Source organism: Plectropomus leopardus, chromosome 13 (assembly GCF_026936395.1).
Source record: "Plectropomus leopardus strain MGB_pleo_1.0 chromosome 13, ASM2693639v1, whole genome shotgun sequence".
In the NCBI taxonomy this organism is placed as follows: Eukaryota; Metazoa; Chordata; class Actinopteri; order Perciformes; family Serranidae; genus Plectropomus; species Plectropomus leopardus.
Window position 1 is genome coordinate 21,970,333 of NC_142188.1, and position 16,358 is coordinate 21,986,690.

The 16,358-nt window shown below is 38.6% G+C and overlaps 1 protein-coding gene across 1 annotated transcript in view; it reads left to right on the plus strand.

The window, feature by feature from the left end:
* The window catches only part of itga9 (integrin, alpha 9), a 65,244-nt gene extending 55,010 nt beyond the window's left edge, over positions 1 to 10,234 (plus strand). Inside the window, exons 24-28 of the mRNA XM_042502004.2 lie at positions 482 to 607; positions 791 to 910; positions 1,000 to 1,095; positions 4,973 to 5,092; positions 7,382 to 10,234. Coding sequence (XP_042357938.1) covers positions 482 to 607; positions 791 to 910; positions 1,000 to 1,095; positions 4,973 to 5,092; positions 7,382 to 7,480 — 561 coding nt within the window. The 3' untranslated portion in view covers positions 7,481 to 10,234. The remainder of the gene's footprint in view (positions 1 to 481; positions 608 to 790; positions 911 to 999; positions 1,096 to 4,972; positions 5,093 to 7,381) is intronic.
* Positions 10,235 to 16,358: the final 6,124 nt, after the last annotated feature.

The window sequence follows — 16,358 nt, forward strand, 5'->3', positions numbered from 1 at the left end:
TCTGCGCAAAATCCCTCAAATTTATAATTTAATGTGAAATTTGTGTTCTCGTGAGGGGTTAAAGTCAGTACAGCCTATGAATCTTCACATCAGCAAAAGCAGCAGAAACACAAGACATGAGAAAGTGCAGCAATAAAAGCGCAGACATGCTGGGTGGCAACAGAGCGGACAATGAGAAAGGCCTGAGGAGATTTCCACCTCCAGAGCTTCAGGATGGACGAAGGAGAGGGGAAAGGGGAAGTGTTCCCTGGGGTCTGGGCAGTTAACCAGACACCTTTAAATCACTCCATATGGGAAATCTGTCTGGGAGGGGTAACAGCCTTTTGTTGGGGAAAACTTCCTGTTGACCCTGGAGATTTATAACAATAGTGGGATTAGGCCAGGTTAGGTGTTAAAAGTGCTTATGCCTACATTTCAAACCAATATCTGCCACACAAACAAGGCAGCAACTCAGTTTTTCTCTACCACTGTCCTGCTTCAGGTGGTCGACGGTCGAGGAAACTGCACCCCTCACAAGAACCCGACACCTTGCACCATCCCACAGGACAGAGAAAGCATCTTCCACTCCATATTTGCCTTCTTCACCAAATCAGGACGCAAAGTCTTGGTAAATATGCTGCCGTCACGTTACACTTTGACATTTCAGAGGTCACTGACGGTCACCCCCTGTGAGGGTTCATGTTTTTGTTTTCTTTTGGTCAGTGGAACATCTGTTTATCACACATCCTTCCCTCTTACACTCACTTTCTTCCGCTCTTTCCCACTCTCCTTCTCTGTCTTTTTTTTAAAGGACTGTGACCGGCCTGGTAGAGCTTGTATGACGATCTCCTGCAGTCTGGGCCCGCAGTTAAAAGAAGAAGCTTTGAGCATAGATATAAAACTTCTCCTCAACACTGAAATTCTCAAGAGGGTAAGAAACATTTCACAAGTTTGATGAATTTTTTTGCAGGTTGTGATTCGAATATTAACAGTGATCCACCCTCTCATCTCAACTCACAGGATAGTTCCTCTGTGATCCAGTTTGTAACACGTGGCAGTGTGCAGGTAAATGACAGGGCAGTGGAGGTGCCAAAGGGCCTGCCAGAGGACATTTCTGTGAGTACATCATGAACATTTATTCCACCATCTACTTACAGTAACTGCAATACATTGTCTACAAAATGAAATAAAATTATAGGACACAAAATAACTACACTGAACATCATAATCAAAAACTACTTAAAGCTACCCCAATCAATGTTTTTTTATTTACAGTTGGTCAGATGACTATGTGTGGTGTAAAAGTATTTGTTTATAATGTCAAAACCCACAGAATTATCCCCACACTCTGCAGTTCCCCTGAGCTGTTTTTAGCATTGTAGCATTTTTCAGTTAATTGTTTTGGTTTCACAACCTCATTTTCAGCAACAGCAGAGCTTTTAACTCAATATACACTACTGTTCATGACCAGCACCAAATAGTAGCATTTCATCACTAGACTCATATATACAAATTGTTTTTTGGCCATTTTAACGACTGAACCTTTAAACGTTGTTCGCTTTTGCTCAGTCTTGATAAACAGCACTGACATATTCTCACAATTCAGTGGCTGAATTGCAAAACAGAAATGCATCAGTTGGTAATGCTATTGTCCCTTGTTCAGTTTTCAAATTACACAGTGGTTTTGGGGATTCCCTATTTTGGGGGTTGGGGGGGTTGGAGGATACCGCACACAGGCATACAGAGGTGAAAAAATATATAATATCAATTAATTATAGCTGATATAGAGAATATTTTTCCAGGTACAAAAAAGAAAAAGAAAAAAAATTATTTTTGTTTATTTTTATTTATTTTTTTTTTAACTTCTTAATTGCTCTCCACTGAGAAACAATACAAATGCCAACACACAGTGGAATGGTTTGCATTACTTTGTTGAAGCCCAGAAACTAGGCTGCATACCATGACCATTATGAAAATGCCCACAGCCTCAAGTTTTGGTCTTATGGGAAGCATAAGATATTTTTTTTCAGAAGCATGAATAGACAGCGTTGTGTTTATTAGACACAAATGATCAGAAATTATTATGCATGTATAAACACGCACATTTACAAGTGCTTTTCTGTTAGCCATTCTTTATTCCAGGAACCTAAATATACAGAAAAAATATAGATTATTACAGGGAAAATCTATGGCACCAAAAGCTCTGATATTTTAGAGCTCCTTTTAAATTTCTTAAATGAGGCTTTCTGGGGAGTTCAAGTCTTTTTCAAGGGAGCTGAGACCCTGATCTTACTCAAAGGCTCTGTGGCAGGGCAGAGCAATTGTGGCATTCTGGTTGGAGGGCAGACAACTCACTACATGTCTCTGCTGGCAAAAATATATCAATAAGTAAATATAATTTTATCATTAGATGGTAGCACTTCATGCTGTGGTTAGACACTCCTTAAGCTGCTGATGTGAGTCCAGTGAACAGCTGTGGATTGTGGGTATACTGAGGGGTGGCACTTCTATCAGCGTCTTCTCTGGGTCCTCAGCTGTGCTCAAGGACAGACCCTCCCCCCACTGTTGTGTGCTGAGTGATTGAATGGCCCACCAGATAGGATGTGATGATTAAACTGAGCACCCAGCGTGCTCACAGGGAGATCCCTCAAGTGATTAGGGTGCTGACCGGGGCCGCAGCCCTGCTGACCCTGAGCTTCAGACATGCTCGGAAAATTCAGACCTGCTATGAATACGTCCATACCATGCCACTCTTTCAACACATCGTGAGTCTGCTCATTCCAGCAACCGCTACCCCCCTCCTAGGTTTTAGTAAACACGGCTACCTTTTCCCTCAGGATCCCTGCTGGCTAGAGTACACACTGCAAAGTATGATTTGTGGTCCCTGGTTGTGTCACTCGCAGCAAGCTGACTGACTGTCAGCAGAACGACAAGCTCACTTTAAATCCCCCTTGACATGTAAACAAACTGACATAAATCTATAGGATTCTGTTGGAAGTACGCAGACTTTGCATTGCATTGAGCTGAATGAACTTTAAATTCAATTACACATTCCTAGAATTAACTGATTGCACAAGTTAAATTTGGGAAAGTCAGAGTCAAAGAGCAAGGACCAGCAGAGCTTTCATCTTTTCTGTACACGCAAGTGCCTCGGCATGCAAAACAACGGTTAGATTCCATAGCTCAGAGGAAGGGGGAGGTGTTAATGTGGGAAACTATTCAACAGAGAGATTAATCTTCACTTGACCGCTTGGTTTTGTCTTGGCTCACAGTTGGCGTCTCATGCCACATCTGTGTTCAAAGCCCGTACAGCACTGCACGCTGAAGCTGTGAATTCCTCCGTCATTTCTGAAATTGTCCCACCAATGTTTGCAGTAACAAATTGTGCAAGAGTATCTGACATTAGGGAGATCATAAATTATTTGCCTTTGTTTAGGATCATTAGTAAATAAATCCATCTATTTTATGATCCTAGTAAATGTGTTTTTTTTCCCCATTTAAGGCCAGAATGCTGACATTAAAGCAGGCTCAGCTGTGGTGCAGAGTCATGCAGTATTTCCCTCCCCCCTCATTGTAGTTGAGTGTTACAGTTTGTATTGGGTTAAAGGAACCGAGTTTGCTATCAGTGACATATTATCAAGCAGGTCAGTGTTCACTCATGTCATGGGAAACAGCCTAAATAGATCTTATTTATTGTGGAACCAAGCTATTTTTTAAGAGTTGCCAAGCCTCCCGATATAACTCTCACAGTCAGACTCATCCTGAGCTTCAAGGAATCAGTTTAAAGGCACGATGCTAAAAATTGAAAAGGGAGTAGATGATATATTATTTTGAATTGCACTGACTTAATGAGACAAATACTTGTTGGCATTAAAGAGCGGTGCATTTCGAAAGTGGTGGTCATGCAACAAGTTCTATGATGTTATTCAAACTTGTTGAAGCAGTAATGAACACTGAGACTAAGAGTCTACAGCCATGCAAGCAGCGGGGTCATCCCTGTTTCCAAGGGCCTCGTCTCACCTTGTGTTGCATTTTTAGCATGTGTCTCTTGATATAAACAAACATTGTAAGGATCTGGTGAGGGCTGTCTTTTTAATTCAAATTGCAAAAAAAAATGAAAAATGTAGGTAGATGGATGTTTGAAATACAGTTTGATGCCAACTGACTTTTAATGTCTATTGTCAAGAAAAGTGTCTTGACTGAAAAATGTGAGGACGAAGGTTTCATCAATATGGTATACATTTTCGTGTATTCAAGATATTCACCCAGATAAACATACACTGAACATTTGACAGAGCTGGGAACATAGGACATGGAGCACAGATACGATCATGTAGCAACTCTGCAGTGGTGCAACCTGATTGTATACGACCGGAAATTGGCTTCCATTTATTGCGTATTGGAAGAGGCCGGCAGGTTTCACTAACAATAAAACTTTTGTTCTATCCCCCCAACAAACTTTAGGTCTCATTAATTTAATGGGCATTGTAACTGATAATAATGATAATCATGCAGTACTGTGTACCATGAAACCATGATGTTTTCACGTGATATTTTCAGAGTTGGTAATTGTACTGTGAAAAACTCGTATCATTGCAACCCTAGAGGGCATGCACTACTAGGCCGTAAATAAATAAAGTTGTGTTTCAACAGATGTTGCTTGAAAAAATTATAGCATACAGCATAAACTGATTCCAAATATACATTAATTAACTGTTATTGTGTTTTTCTTTCGTATGACTGATTGATTAAATGTGCTCTTTATAAAATAAACTTCATTAGTATCCACTTTCATGCTGTTTCAGGTTTACATGTTGCTCCTCTTGAGTCAAATCAAGAGTTCTGGCAGCAGCTAAAGACGTGTCTCAGTTGTTAATGTTGCACTGCATTGCATCATTAGCAGCACATGACCTAATGATTACTCTTGTGTGTCCCTCCGTTTCTGTGTTTTATTTGAGTGTGACTCACTGACTGAAGTGTTGTTGTGTTTCAGCTGGTGTTCGAGGCTCTCCACAGTCAGGAGCCGAGGGGTTACGTAGTCGGCTGGATCATTGCCATCAGTCTGCTGGTGGGAATCCTCATCTTTTTGCTGTTAGCTGTGCTACTCTGGAAGGTAACCAACTCACGAACACAGATTGCGATTTTATTTTTTTTAAATCTTGGAGCAATAAAACTCACAAAACTGCTTTTTTTTGGCAAGTAAATAAGAGGCAGTTGTCACAAGCTTGCGTGTCACTCCCAGAAACGCTGTGTCCAAGCCTCAGCACAGCATCCAGTCTTACAGAGACAGCTGGAGGTAGAGGAAGAGGTGGGGGTGAGAGCTCGTGTTGGGCCTTTAACAACCATGAAAAGGACAAATCACAGACTGGACAATAATTCACACCATACCGCTCACATGAAAGAAGAATCTAGAAGGGAAATGGCAATTACACTGATGTCCAGAGGCCCCGTTAGCACAAAACTCCTTTTCTTTTTCACTGCCTCATTTTCCACTGGGAATACCACAACGAAGCCTTGGAATGTTGGTCCTGGGTTACACCCCCCCCCACCCCCCCCACCCCCCGATCCCCAGGTCCTCGGACCCTGCCAAAATAAACCCCACTTACAAGAGCAGCACATGTCCTGTATTGCTCTTTTCAGGAAATGCCTGAGGAGAGTACAGGTCTGAATCAATAAACTTTAGTCGTCAACGCAGATAAATGAATGGAGTCATAGTAAGAGAGGCATCATCCCAGTGTTGCTGTTTTGTTTAGACACTCACCGAGAACCTACTGTTCTCTCCATCCTTTCATATCTCCTTCATATTACACTTGGTTGTTAAAGTTAAATTAGAGCACAATATTGCTCTCCTAAAGAAACAACAGATTTCTACAGGGGAAATGCTTGATTTGCATCCATCCATGTCGGTGCCTTTGTGCGGTCTAGCCTATTAACTTTGATCTGTACATACTTATAGTGCTGCCGGCCATTTTTCAAAGCATACCGTGCCGAGATGTTTTAAATTGATTTCCTGCCTCCTAAACATCCATTGTTTCCCATTTGTTTCGCTGCAAGAGAAATCTCAACTTGCACACATTTGTAACTTTAAAGATGATTAATGCATCTCACTGAATTCAGGATTTGACTTATTACTTGATTAAATTCTGTTATTATTATAATAATGCAGCTGAACCAAGACACTGTTAATGAAGTCTTTAATTCAGTGGTGCCTTGAGTTACAATCCTCCAGACAGCTCCTGAGTAACACAAAATTTACAAGCTTTAAAATGAAATCCAGAGGACAAGCATTAAAAATGTTGCTGTTCTGCAGCTGAATCTCATAGGTCTGTGGGAGAGCCCCTGAGTGCACCAACAAGTAGTATGTGCAATACAAACAAACGCACGTTTCTTTTTGTACTGAAGCCAGATATTGCGACATGATGGAATGCTCCCTTTTAAAATGAATTGAAAATGAACAAATCAGTCTTTAAAGAGAGCATCTTACCAATGTAAGGTGCCATTTCAAAAGCTTCAAAATAGAGCTTGTTTCTAAAAAAAAAGAAAAGGAAGGATGCTTCGCACCTCGACACATGTGGCAAAGCCCAGAATGTCCTCAAATCCTAGAAAGGCCCCTTTGTTTATCTGACCCATGCAGGGCTGCTGTAACTGGATTTGCATCTTGGCCTGCTGTCATTTTGCAAGAGTGGCCTCAGGCAAAGCACGTTGAGTATCCCTTATATATTAGCTCAGACAGTTACCTTGTATACTAGTTTCATGACATCTTTGACTAGAATCCTTTACATTTAGTTATACATTTAGTGTGTTTGAAAAAAATGGCAAACCTCAAGAGAAAAATCTACCTTAAAATGTACAATATGAAAGTATATATGATTTGTAGCTTTGTTTTTTTTTGTTTTTTTCACTTACTCAAGTAAAACACAGAAACAGTAAATCAGTTATTTCTCAACAATTAAATGATCTTAGAATTCAAAAGTGCTTATCAGCTGTTTAAGAACAAATTTATACCATATTTAAGGTTTTTAACATCAAGTGTCTTGTATAAATAGCTTACTATATAAAAGCATTTGTTGATAAGGCAAGAGAGATTCATAATTTTGGTATTGGGCAAGCTTGTATTTAAAGAGAATTTAGGTATTTTAGAAGTGTGAATTGGCTGCATATTCTGTGAAAACAACACGAGTTGTGTTACGTAATGGCGTGGTCTACAACAGAGGGATGTTTTGCTTTTTGTGTTTAGAGTTTTTAAAATGTGACTTCAAATTGGACCAAAATATGTTTGGATTATTAAAACAAGTGTACTGAGCTAAATTATGTTGATGCTTTTGCTCCTGTAGTCAGATCTGACCACAGATACACTTCACTAACTTACAAGACAATTTTTGTTCCTGTTGTTCTTTGACAGATGGGATTCTTCCGTCGGCGCTACAGAGAAATCATCGAGGCTGAGAAGAACAGGAAGGACAGTGATGAAAGCTGGGACTGGATGGAAAAGAACCACTGAGACTTGCAGTGGTGGGGGGGTGGGGGGGGGGGGTCCCACAGGAGCCAGTGAGATTAGGGATTGGGTCAGGAAAGATCCAATAGCACGTGGTCTTGAAGCCCAGCCGCCCCAGTGGCACCAGGCCCTTCAGTCTTCCATATGTGGAAGAGAAGAATATTCTCCATATTTTTTGGAGACTCGATATTTTTTTGTGGGTGGGGGTCCAGGAAACAGGCTTCTGAGGTGACAGTGTGGCTTGCCAGAGGACACTTGCTGCGGAATTCAGCTAATCTCAAAGGAGGTAACTCCCAGCTAGCGAGAGCCGAGCTGTTGATGGAGACCCACATCCGTACGGGGATGTGGAGACGGCATGAATACTGGTGGACAACAAAACCCTCAGGGCTGTGTTACATAGCAAATTTATTTTTATACATACAATTTAAGCCATATTGTATAAAACTGGGCTTTGTGAGGAGATGGGGTTTTGAAGGCCATTATAAACATGCTGTATCTACAGTATGTTTTCCTAAAAGCACTGATGTTTGATAAGAATGAATGCCTTGGCTCCATAGCTTTACTTTTTATGCCAAAGATATGTCATGTATAGTTTATGATTGGAGTCGTTTGTATATTTAGTTCTTCCCGGGAGTGAAAGATTGTATCTTTTCTGTATCATTTCCGGCCTATGAATATCTGTTTTATACATATGACTGCCCCTCCCTCCCACAGATAATCAGCCTGAGCTAATTCTGTGTTTTAGACTCTCACACACAGTGATTAAAATGCTGTGTCCTCATGTAATCCGTTAGTGTTGTCAGCGTGGTCTCAGAGGTGCTGAGCGCCCATGAAAGCGCTCTCTGAGGTCATTAGGAGCTAGTTCAGGATGTGGTAATCAACCGCGCTACAGAGTTCTCTATTGAGACTTTATTTGCCGCGGTCCCTTCATTATCCACGCGTTAACATGCAAGGGGATGGGTTGTGAATTATAGCATTCACATTTTAAGCTTTGTGACTTTCCGTAAGCATTCCATTTGTTATGGTCTTGCTTTTAACCATTTGTTTGTAGGTGAGAAGGTTGATACAATTTAGTCGGATTTAAATTTGAATCTTTACTCTCTGCGATGCTTTGAAATAACCATAGACTGTATATAAATATGAATTTGTCACCACTTCCTTCCACTGTTCAGAAATGAAGCCAAAGATGAAAAAAGTGGAAATGCTTTTTGGGGTGCAGTAGATTTATTTGCTGCAGTACCACAAGTGGCCTATTGGAAAAATTGGCTGCAAGGCTGAGCAACTTTCCTAGAGACCTGGTTCCCGCTCATACACCCATCCAACCAATTGTGAGCAGCGCCATTGTACATGGATTGGTACACACAGCTGATTTTTTTTAGTTTGGCACATGTCCTATTTGCTATTATGGAGGGGGTTAATAACCTATACTGCAGCCAATCACCAAGGGGCAAACAAGATGTTTTGGCTTACTTTTGAGGTGCTGTCTTGTTGTCCATACTTATATACAGTCTATGGAATAAGTTTATGCTTTTAAAGTGCAATGCGTAGTAGAGTGAATTATCTAAAGCTGCTTTTGCAAGAAACTATTGCTCAGGTATGCAGCTGACTTTTTACACGGACCCCTAAAAGCTTCCAGGGTCAATTGCAGACTGAAATACTGTAAGATACGGTTCACTATACGTCATGACACAAGACCTGATCATGATTTATTTCCAAACCCTCTCTGGACTTCACCTATGCGGACCATATTTGATTTTACTATTATGTTATTAGGCATTGGGTTTTAGTGTGAAATGTGAGATAGATTTCTCTCCACGGCCAGATGAAAGTTAGTGATGAGAGTCCACCTACAGTCATTTATAGGGGCCCATGGTATGAGTAATGCCCTAAAAATAGTTGAGAATGTGCTGCACTCAATCACTACACATAAATGAGCTCTTTGGGGCCCATGGGAAAAGCTCATTTTAAGTCAGCATGGAGGAATGTCAGCTCCCTGAAAATCTGCCACTATTAAAGTTCACAGCTCCTCGGTACTCACATTCTTACCCCACATGTTCTTAAGAGTATTTTAAAAGCTGGCTTTAACTGTGAATGGAATTTTGCAGAACACAGTGAATTAAATTGTATATTGAATTTCCCCAAAGAAGTAAGATATCAACTTTTATATAAATTTAAAAAGCTTTATTGCAAAATTGCATGACCATTGGATGATAAAGAATTCAATAAAACAGATAATTTAGGTTGAAAACCTGCAGTCTCATGAATTTTAGATAATACTGCTTAAGACTGAAGTCAGATTTAAATGTGCAATGCCAAAAACCAAAAACAATATTTGAATATGTTTCACATTTCAGTGCTCAGACACTTTATGGCTCACTATGATTGCTTGGCTCTATGTTTTGTGCTGTATGAATCTTTTATTGATCCAATACACTTTATTTTACCATTTAATTCCACTGGCATGACGGCATATACTGTACACATTCACGTCTTCCTTCTGCATCTGTTAAACCGATGCTATACCTGAATGCAGAAAAACCGACACTTGACTTTTTTTTTTTTTTGGTAAATTTGAACTGTGATGGTTTATATTTTGTTTGTACGTTTTGTTGTCACCGTTTATCACACCGTTATTTGGGGTTTTTGTTCTGAGTATACTACTGTCACTGAATATCATTTCCATTATAGTGTGCTGTATGTTTGATGTTTAAAGTCATGTTGGAGCTGTATATTTATCTGTTGATAAATTTTAGAGTGAAATTTCATGGCTCTGTATGTAGTTTTTGTCAATGTGGGACCAGTGTGGCTGATGGTTGGTTTGTTTTTGATGGTGTGTGGTGCTCTCTGCTGGCTGCTTTGCTCGAAATGTACAGACAGAAGCCAAAGAAAAAAACATATACTCAGCGCTATTTGAATACTGGAGTTATATTTGCTTAAGTTTGTATGGACAAAAACAGCATTTTAATTTTCAGCAACTTTTCATTGCTTACAGTATGTACATCATAGTGTTGATCAACGCAATGTCAATCAATGACATTTATCATCATTTATCAAGCAAGAATGCTAATAGTTCTCTTATTCCAGCATCTAAAACATGAATATTTTGGCTTTTGGGGGGTGCAGGACATACTCCACTGGTACTTTTTTTTATGATAAACAAACTCTATTCTAAAGCTTTGTTATGCAGTTACTCTAGCCCATAGAAAATGCAAAAAAAAAGTCATCAATTCATTTTGCTTGTTTAACTGTCATAATAATATAATAGTATAATCTGTCATAAAATGTAAACGTTTTATAGTATTTTATATAATAACAATCCACAAAACATGATAATATATCAACAAAAAGTCAAACTGTTGTATGTCATGAGCATGCAATAAAACATGATAGTGTAGTATGTCACTGAAAATCATAGAACAGTCTGTCATAAAAAATTCACAGTATAGTATGTAAAACAATGCAAAAAGGGTCAAAGTATAGTATGTTAATAAAAAGACATCGTAAAATATGTCATGGAAACATTATATTGTATAATGTCATAGAAATGGTAAAGACAAAAGAGGCACAGTATATTATGTCATTAAATGCAAAAAAAGCTATAGTATAGTGTGTGATAAAAAAAAAATACAATACAGAAAAAAGTCATAATATAAAAAAAAGTAATACCATGGTATACCGGTATGCAAAAATGACATGGGAAGTCATATTATAATATGTTATCCAAACAAAAGCCTGCAAAAATTCATTGTCTAATATATTGCCCAAAATAGCATAAAAATACCATAGTACGCTGATGTAACCCAGGTCAAATAAACAAAGTGTCACTATGTGCCCTTACCATGGATGTGTTACAGTAAAGTGGCCTTTACCTGTGTGCGAAAAAATATCGCGAGACTAGGACAGCCAATCAGAGCAGCCGCAGGGCTTTGACCGGCAGTAGTAGGTTGATGACGGGCTTGCGTCCTGAGGGTGGAAACAAGAGCAGAGCACAATGCTACTGCTATCTGTAAATAGTAGACCGTTTACCAACGTTATTCACATTCAGTGCTTTCAAACATGCAGTGCATAGGTTGTCTCTTGGGACGTGGAGCCATTGCACAGAGTGAGAGAGAAAACTTAATCTTGGAATTGGTGAGTTGCTAGTGCTATCGTTGTTAGCACGCTGCTATTGTTGATTTAGCCTCGGCTGTGCTCTGAGTAAAGGTGTAAAGATGTTGTTATTTAATCGCTGTTGTGAGCCATACATTGCAAATGGGGTGTTTTGTATGTATACTGTGCACTGCGACTGTAATATGTCGTTGAAAACTGTATTAGCGGCTACCGCTAGCTCCTTTAGCCTAGCGGCTAACGCTGGCTTAGTTAGCTGGTGGCTGCTAACCAGAAGTGACATTATGCTGATCAGCTGATTGCTATATAAGTAAATATTTCAATCATGTTGGTTGTGTAAATAACTGTTCTGTAACAGTATGATATTTTGATAGTAGATTGATGCTTTGGTAGCTGATCATTGTTGTTATTGAAAGTAGCACAGATGCGAGTATTTGGGAAGTGTTTTGTTAATGAAAACAGCCATGTATGTTGAAGCTGACCTCATCTCTTTGTAACAGGTCGCGGTTTTTTGCACAAAGAAACTGTGATGGCGAGCTAGAGGACAACGAAGAACCATCAATGAACTGAACCAGACGCATTTCAAATGCCTCCACCTACATGGTAGGATGTGCCCTAATTGAGGGTTTGCGCCCCTCACTTTGCAATTGCCGCCCACCCCCCCCCACCACACACACACACACACACACACACACACACACACACACACACACACATTCCCCCAGCCCAACCTCTTGCCCCTCTTTTTTTCATTGTTGGATTGACTGACTTCTTTATTTTTGCATTTTGTACCCTTGGACATGGATGGCCCATTTCTGGCGCTAGAAGGGAATTGGACTGAAGGGATGTGATGTAGATTTTCGTGATGTAACTACTGAACGTGGTGTATGTGGGGAGCATAAGTAAATTTTATCTTTGATGTGAAAGTAACTGTTCTTGTAGACCGGTTTATAGACATGGCCATATTTTACAGATTTTGAGCTCAGTTGCTTTTGTTTTGTGTTTTTATGGTTTCTGTTGTTCTCAGTAATACATGGTATCTTTCCATCGCACTTTCTGTGTACTGTGTTGTCATTTAATTCTGCCCATCAGTCTACAAGCTCCTCCTGTTAAGTCCCTAGAGTCTCCTGAGTTACTCCACTCTACTAGTCCTGAAACTTTAGTGTTAAGAACCCTCTACAGTATGTTTTCAGAAATAGCAAAAAAAAAAAAAAGAAAGAAAGAAAAATCATACTACAGTATGTCGTCAACATATGATTAAAAAGTCATACTATACCTGTGGCATGACATATAATAGCATGACTTTTTGATCATATGTTGGATGACAGTATGAATTTTTCATCATAGTTTAGATGTCATGCTATAGTATGACTTTTTTAATCATATTTATGACTTTTAAATATTTTTAAAAATGTTTTTTATGCTAATTCTTTTATCTTGTAGAACTGATATTTGTTTCAAATGTAAAGTGCATTATAAATGAAATTTATTATTATTATTATTTTGAACAAGACACTATGGTATGAATGTTGTTAATCACATTTTGAATGACATACTATAGTATGTGTAGTGATCGGAGCATCTGAAGGAATGGACAGAGTTTTGTCAGTGTGGGATAATATTTTGTATATTCTGGATAAGACCTTTTTGGAGGGGGAAATGTTTATAGATGCTGAGGTTGATGGAGGGGGGTCTTAATTCATAGGTTAAGTTTTAAGCTTTGAACAGGTGATTTAACTTAGAGGTATTGTAGGAATATTTTGCTCCCAATGCCAAACCTCTGGACCAGGATGGGGAATGATAGCAGCTTATTGTAGTTGAAGATATGTCTGAGATGCCTTTTTTGCTCCATGTGTGTAAATAAGTGTTTTTCTATTGCTAAGAAAGTCCAGGTTTTACCACATTGGGGAGTGGAGTTAGTGATTTTGTGGAATTTCCACCAGGCTGTCAGAGTTGCTGATATTGTTAAGTTTTGGAAACAGGAGTGGTGTTTTATTATCTGACTAAGAAATGGTAAGTCTGAGATGTGGATGTCTTTACTAACTGCTTCTTCTATATCTATCCATGTATTATCTGACTGAATAGGGTGTATCCATTTGTAAATGTACTGTAGCTGATCAAGTGAGTAGTGGTAGAAATTTGGAGCATCAAGTCCACCTAGTGTTTTGGGTTTTTGCAGTGTTGTCAGTAGGGCCGCAACTAACAATTACTTTGATAATCAATTAATCGCTCGATTATTTTTTTCGATAAATCGATGAATCGGATTTAAAAAAATAAAAATAGTGATGAGAAAGTGAAAAATAATTTGTTCAAAAACAGATTATCATTGACAACAGTGCAAAAAGTGCAGTGCATAAACAGGTGGTTGCTTGAACATCTCTGAACTGTCAAAATAATAATACATTATAAATAATACATAACTACAAAATCAAATATGAAACAATTCAGAAACTGAATGTTGACAGCTTTTACAACATACTGTTACGTTTTCTTACTTAAAAACTGAACGTATTTGTCAAGACTTACTCTGCTTCAAGCTCTTTACACTGCAGGGCATTATTCACCAACAAAACATAGCCAGTCTTAACTGGTTATCTGTGTTTTACAGTCTCATATAAAGTCTCTCCAAAATATAATTAATGCAAGAGTTTGTTCCACTCAAGTAGCAAATAGCAAAATTAATAAAACAATGTAAAATACAAGTCACTTTCAGGAGGAGGAACAAAACAGTTTTTCTTTTACACAGTAACAAACCTCAAATTTAGCAGTCCAATAAAACATCTTACAGTAAAATTAGTGCAATTTGAATAACACTATAACGTTTGTCTAACAGAAATAATTATAACTGTTACATTCTTCTGCATCAAAATAGACCAGCCTTAACTGGGCCTTAAGGCATAACGCTGCCTGCTGATATCACTGCTGTATTTTCATATTTCTAAGCACATATTCCACTCATTTATGAAGTTGCGCAAGCTCCTGCACAGCTGACAACCCCATCCTGTAAATATTTAAAAATAAAATGCATTGTATTAGCAGCTGATGGCATTCTGTTCAGAGACACGGTCAGATAGCTTTTATTTTGAAAGGAAAGCAAGGAAACTGAAGTAAAACATCTTTGTATTCCCTCATCTCTGTGACAGAGAGAGACTTTAAACTGCAGTATAAAGTGTTATAGAGTCAACAAACGCGAGCATTACGCTTAAAAAACGGCAAGCCACTCCGTTGGTGATAACTGGGGCTGCAGGTGAGGTGTATAGTGTTTTGACTCAGTTAATAAATGATTCTCCAAAGCCAAATCTGTATAGTGTGTTCATGAGGAATGACCAGTTGACTCTATCGGAGGCCTTTTCTGCATCTAAGGTGGCTGTGATGGATTTTTGGTGTTGTGAGGCTGAGTAGTGCAGTAATTGAATAGTCTGTGTGTGTTGTTGGATGAGTTCCTGCCTTTAATAAATCCTGTTTGGTCTGGGTGGATTATTGATGGAATGATCTTTTCGATTATGTGGGAGAGTGCTTTGTTGATGATTTTTATGTCTACGTTAAGGAATGATATTGGGCCGTAGCTTGATGGTAGGGTCGTGTCTTTATTTGATTTAACCCTTTATCAGGCATTCATTGAAATATTTGGAAATTAAAAATTTCAGCCCTAGAGTGTCATTGCAGGACACTACAAGAATTTCTTATTTTTGTGACATTTTTAAAAATATTCAATTTTTATGTTGAAAATCAAAATTTATGAAGTGACCATATATGGTTCCTCGCCTGTCTAGGATAAAACATTTTCTGAAAGGTGTATATATAAAAAATATAAAACACATATGAACTTTATTCTTCATTTATTTTGAACCTGTTTTATGGAACATAAATAACAAATGTGGTTCTCTGAACTAATATAGTTCTTTGCGGGATAAAGAAGAGTGAGATTGATGCGTTGTTCATGTTGGTATTTTCTACTTTACTTCTGTCATAATTTTTTGAAAAAGTGGGGCGAGGATGGATGGTTGGAGAACTCAGCAGGGAAGCCATCGGGTCCTGGAGCTTTGCTATTTGGCATTCTGTTAGAGCAGTATGGACTTCCTCCGGAGTTAAAGAGTGTTTTTTGATCAGTTGTGAGCTGTGGTAAATCTGTGCCTTTGAGAAATGATTTGATTTTTTCTTCTTTTGGGTTATTTTCTGAGGAGTATAGGTTGGCATAAAAGACTCTGAAAATTGTATTTATTTCTCATAGCAAGTTCGTTATTTTCCCTGCTGAGTCTTTGATGGAGGAGATGGCTGATTTTTCCTTGTCTCGTTTGATTTGCCAGGTGCTTACTGGAGTTGTTGTTGAAATTGATTAATTGAGTCTATTGATCAAAAATTCATATTCAGAGTTCATTTTCTCTCAATTTGTTCTGGGTGTCCTCTGTTGGGTTACTATTAATTCTTATTTTTTTGGCCTAGTTCAGATTCTTGTTGGTTTTCTTTTTGTGTGTGTGTGAGATGATAATTCGTCTTAAAACAGCTTTTCCTGTTTACCATAGGAGGACTGGTGATGACTTTGGGGAATCATTTATTTCTAGGAAGGATGCCCACTGTTTTTTTAATTAGACTGTCAAATTCTGGATCTTTTAATAGGATGTATTAAAGCGCCATCTGGTGGTAGGTTTATGTAGCCTGGGTAAATTCCATTTTAAAGATACTGGAGTATGATCACTGATGATGATTGGGTGGATCTTTTTCTCTGAAATATTTGATATAATTGAACTACTGGTGAGGAAAAAGTCAATGCATGGGT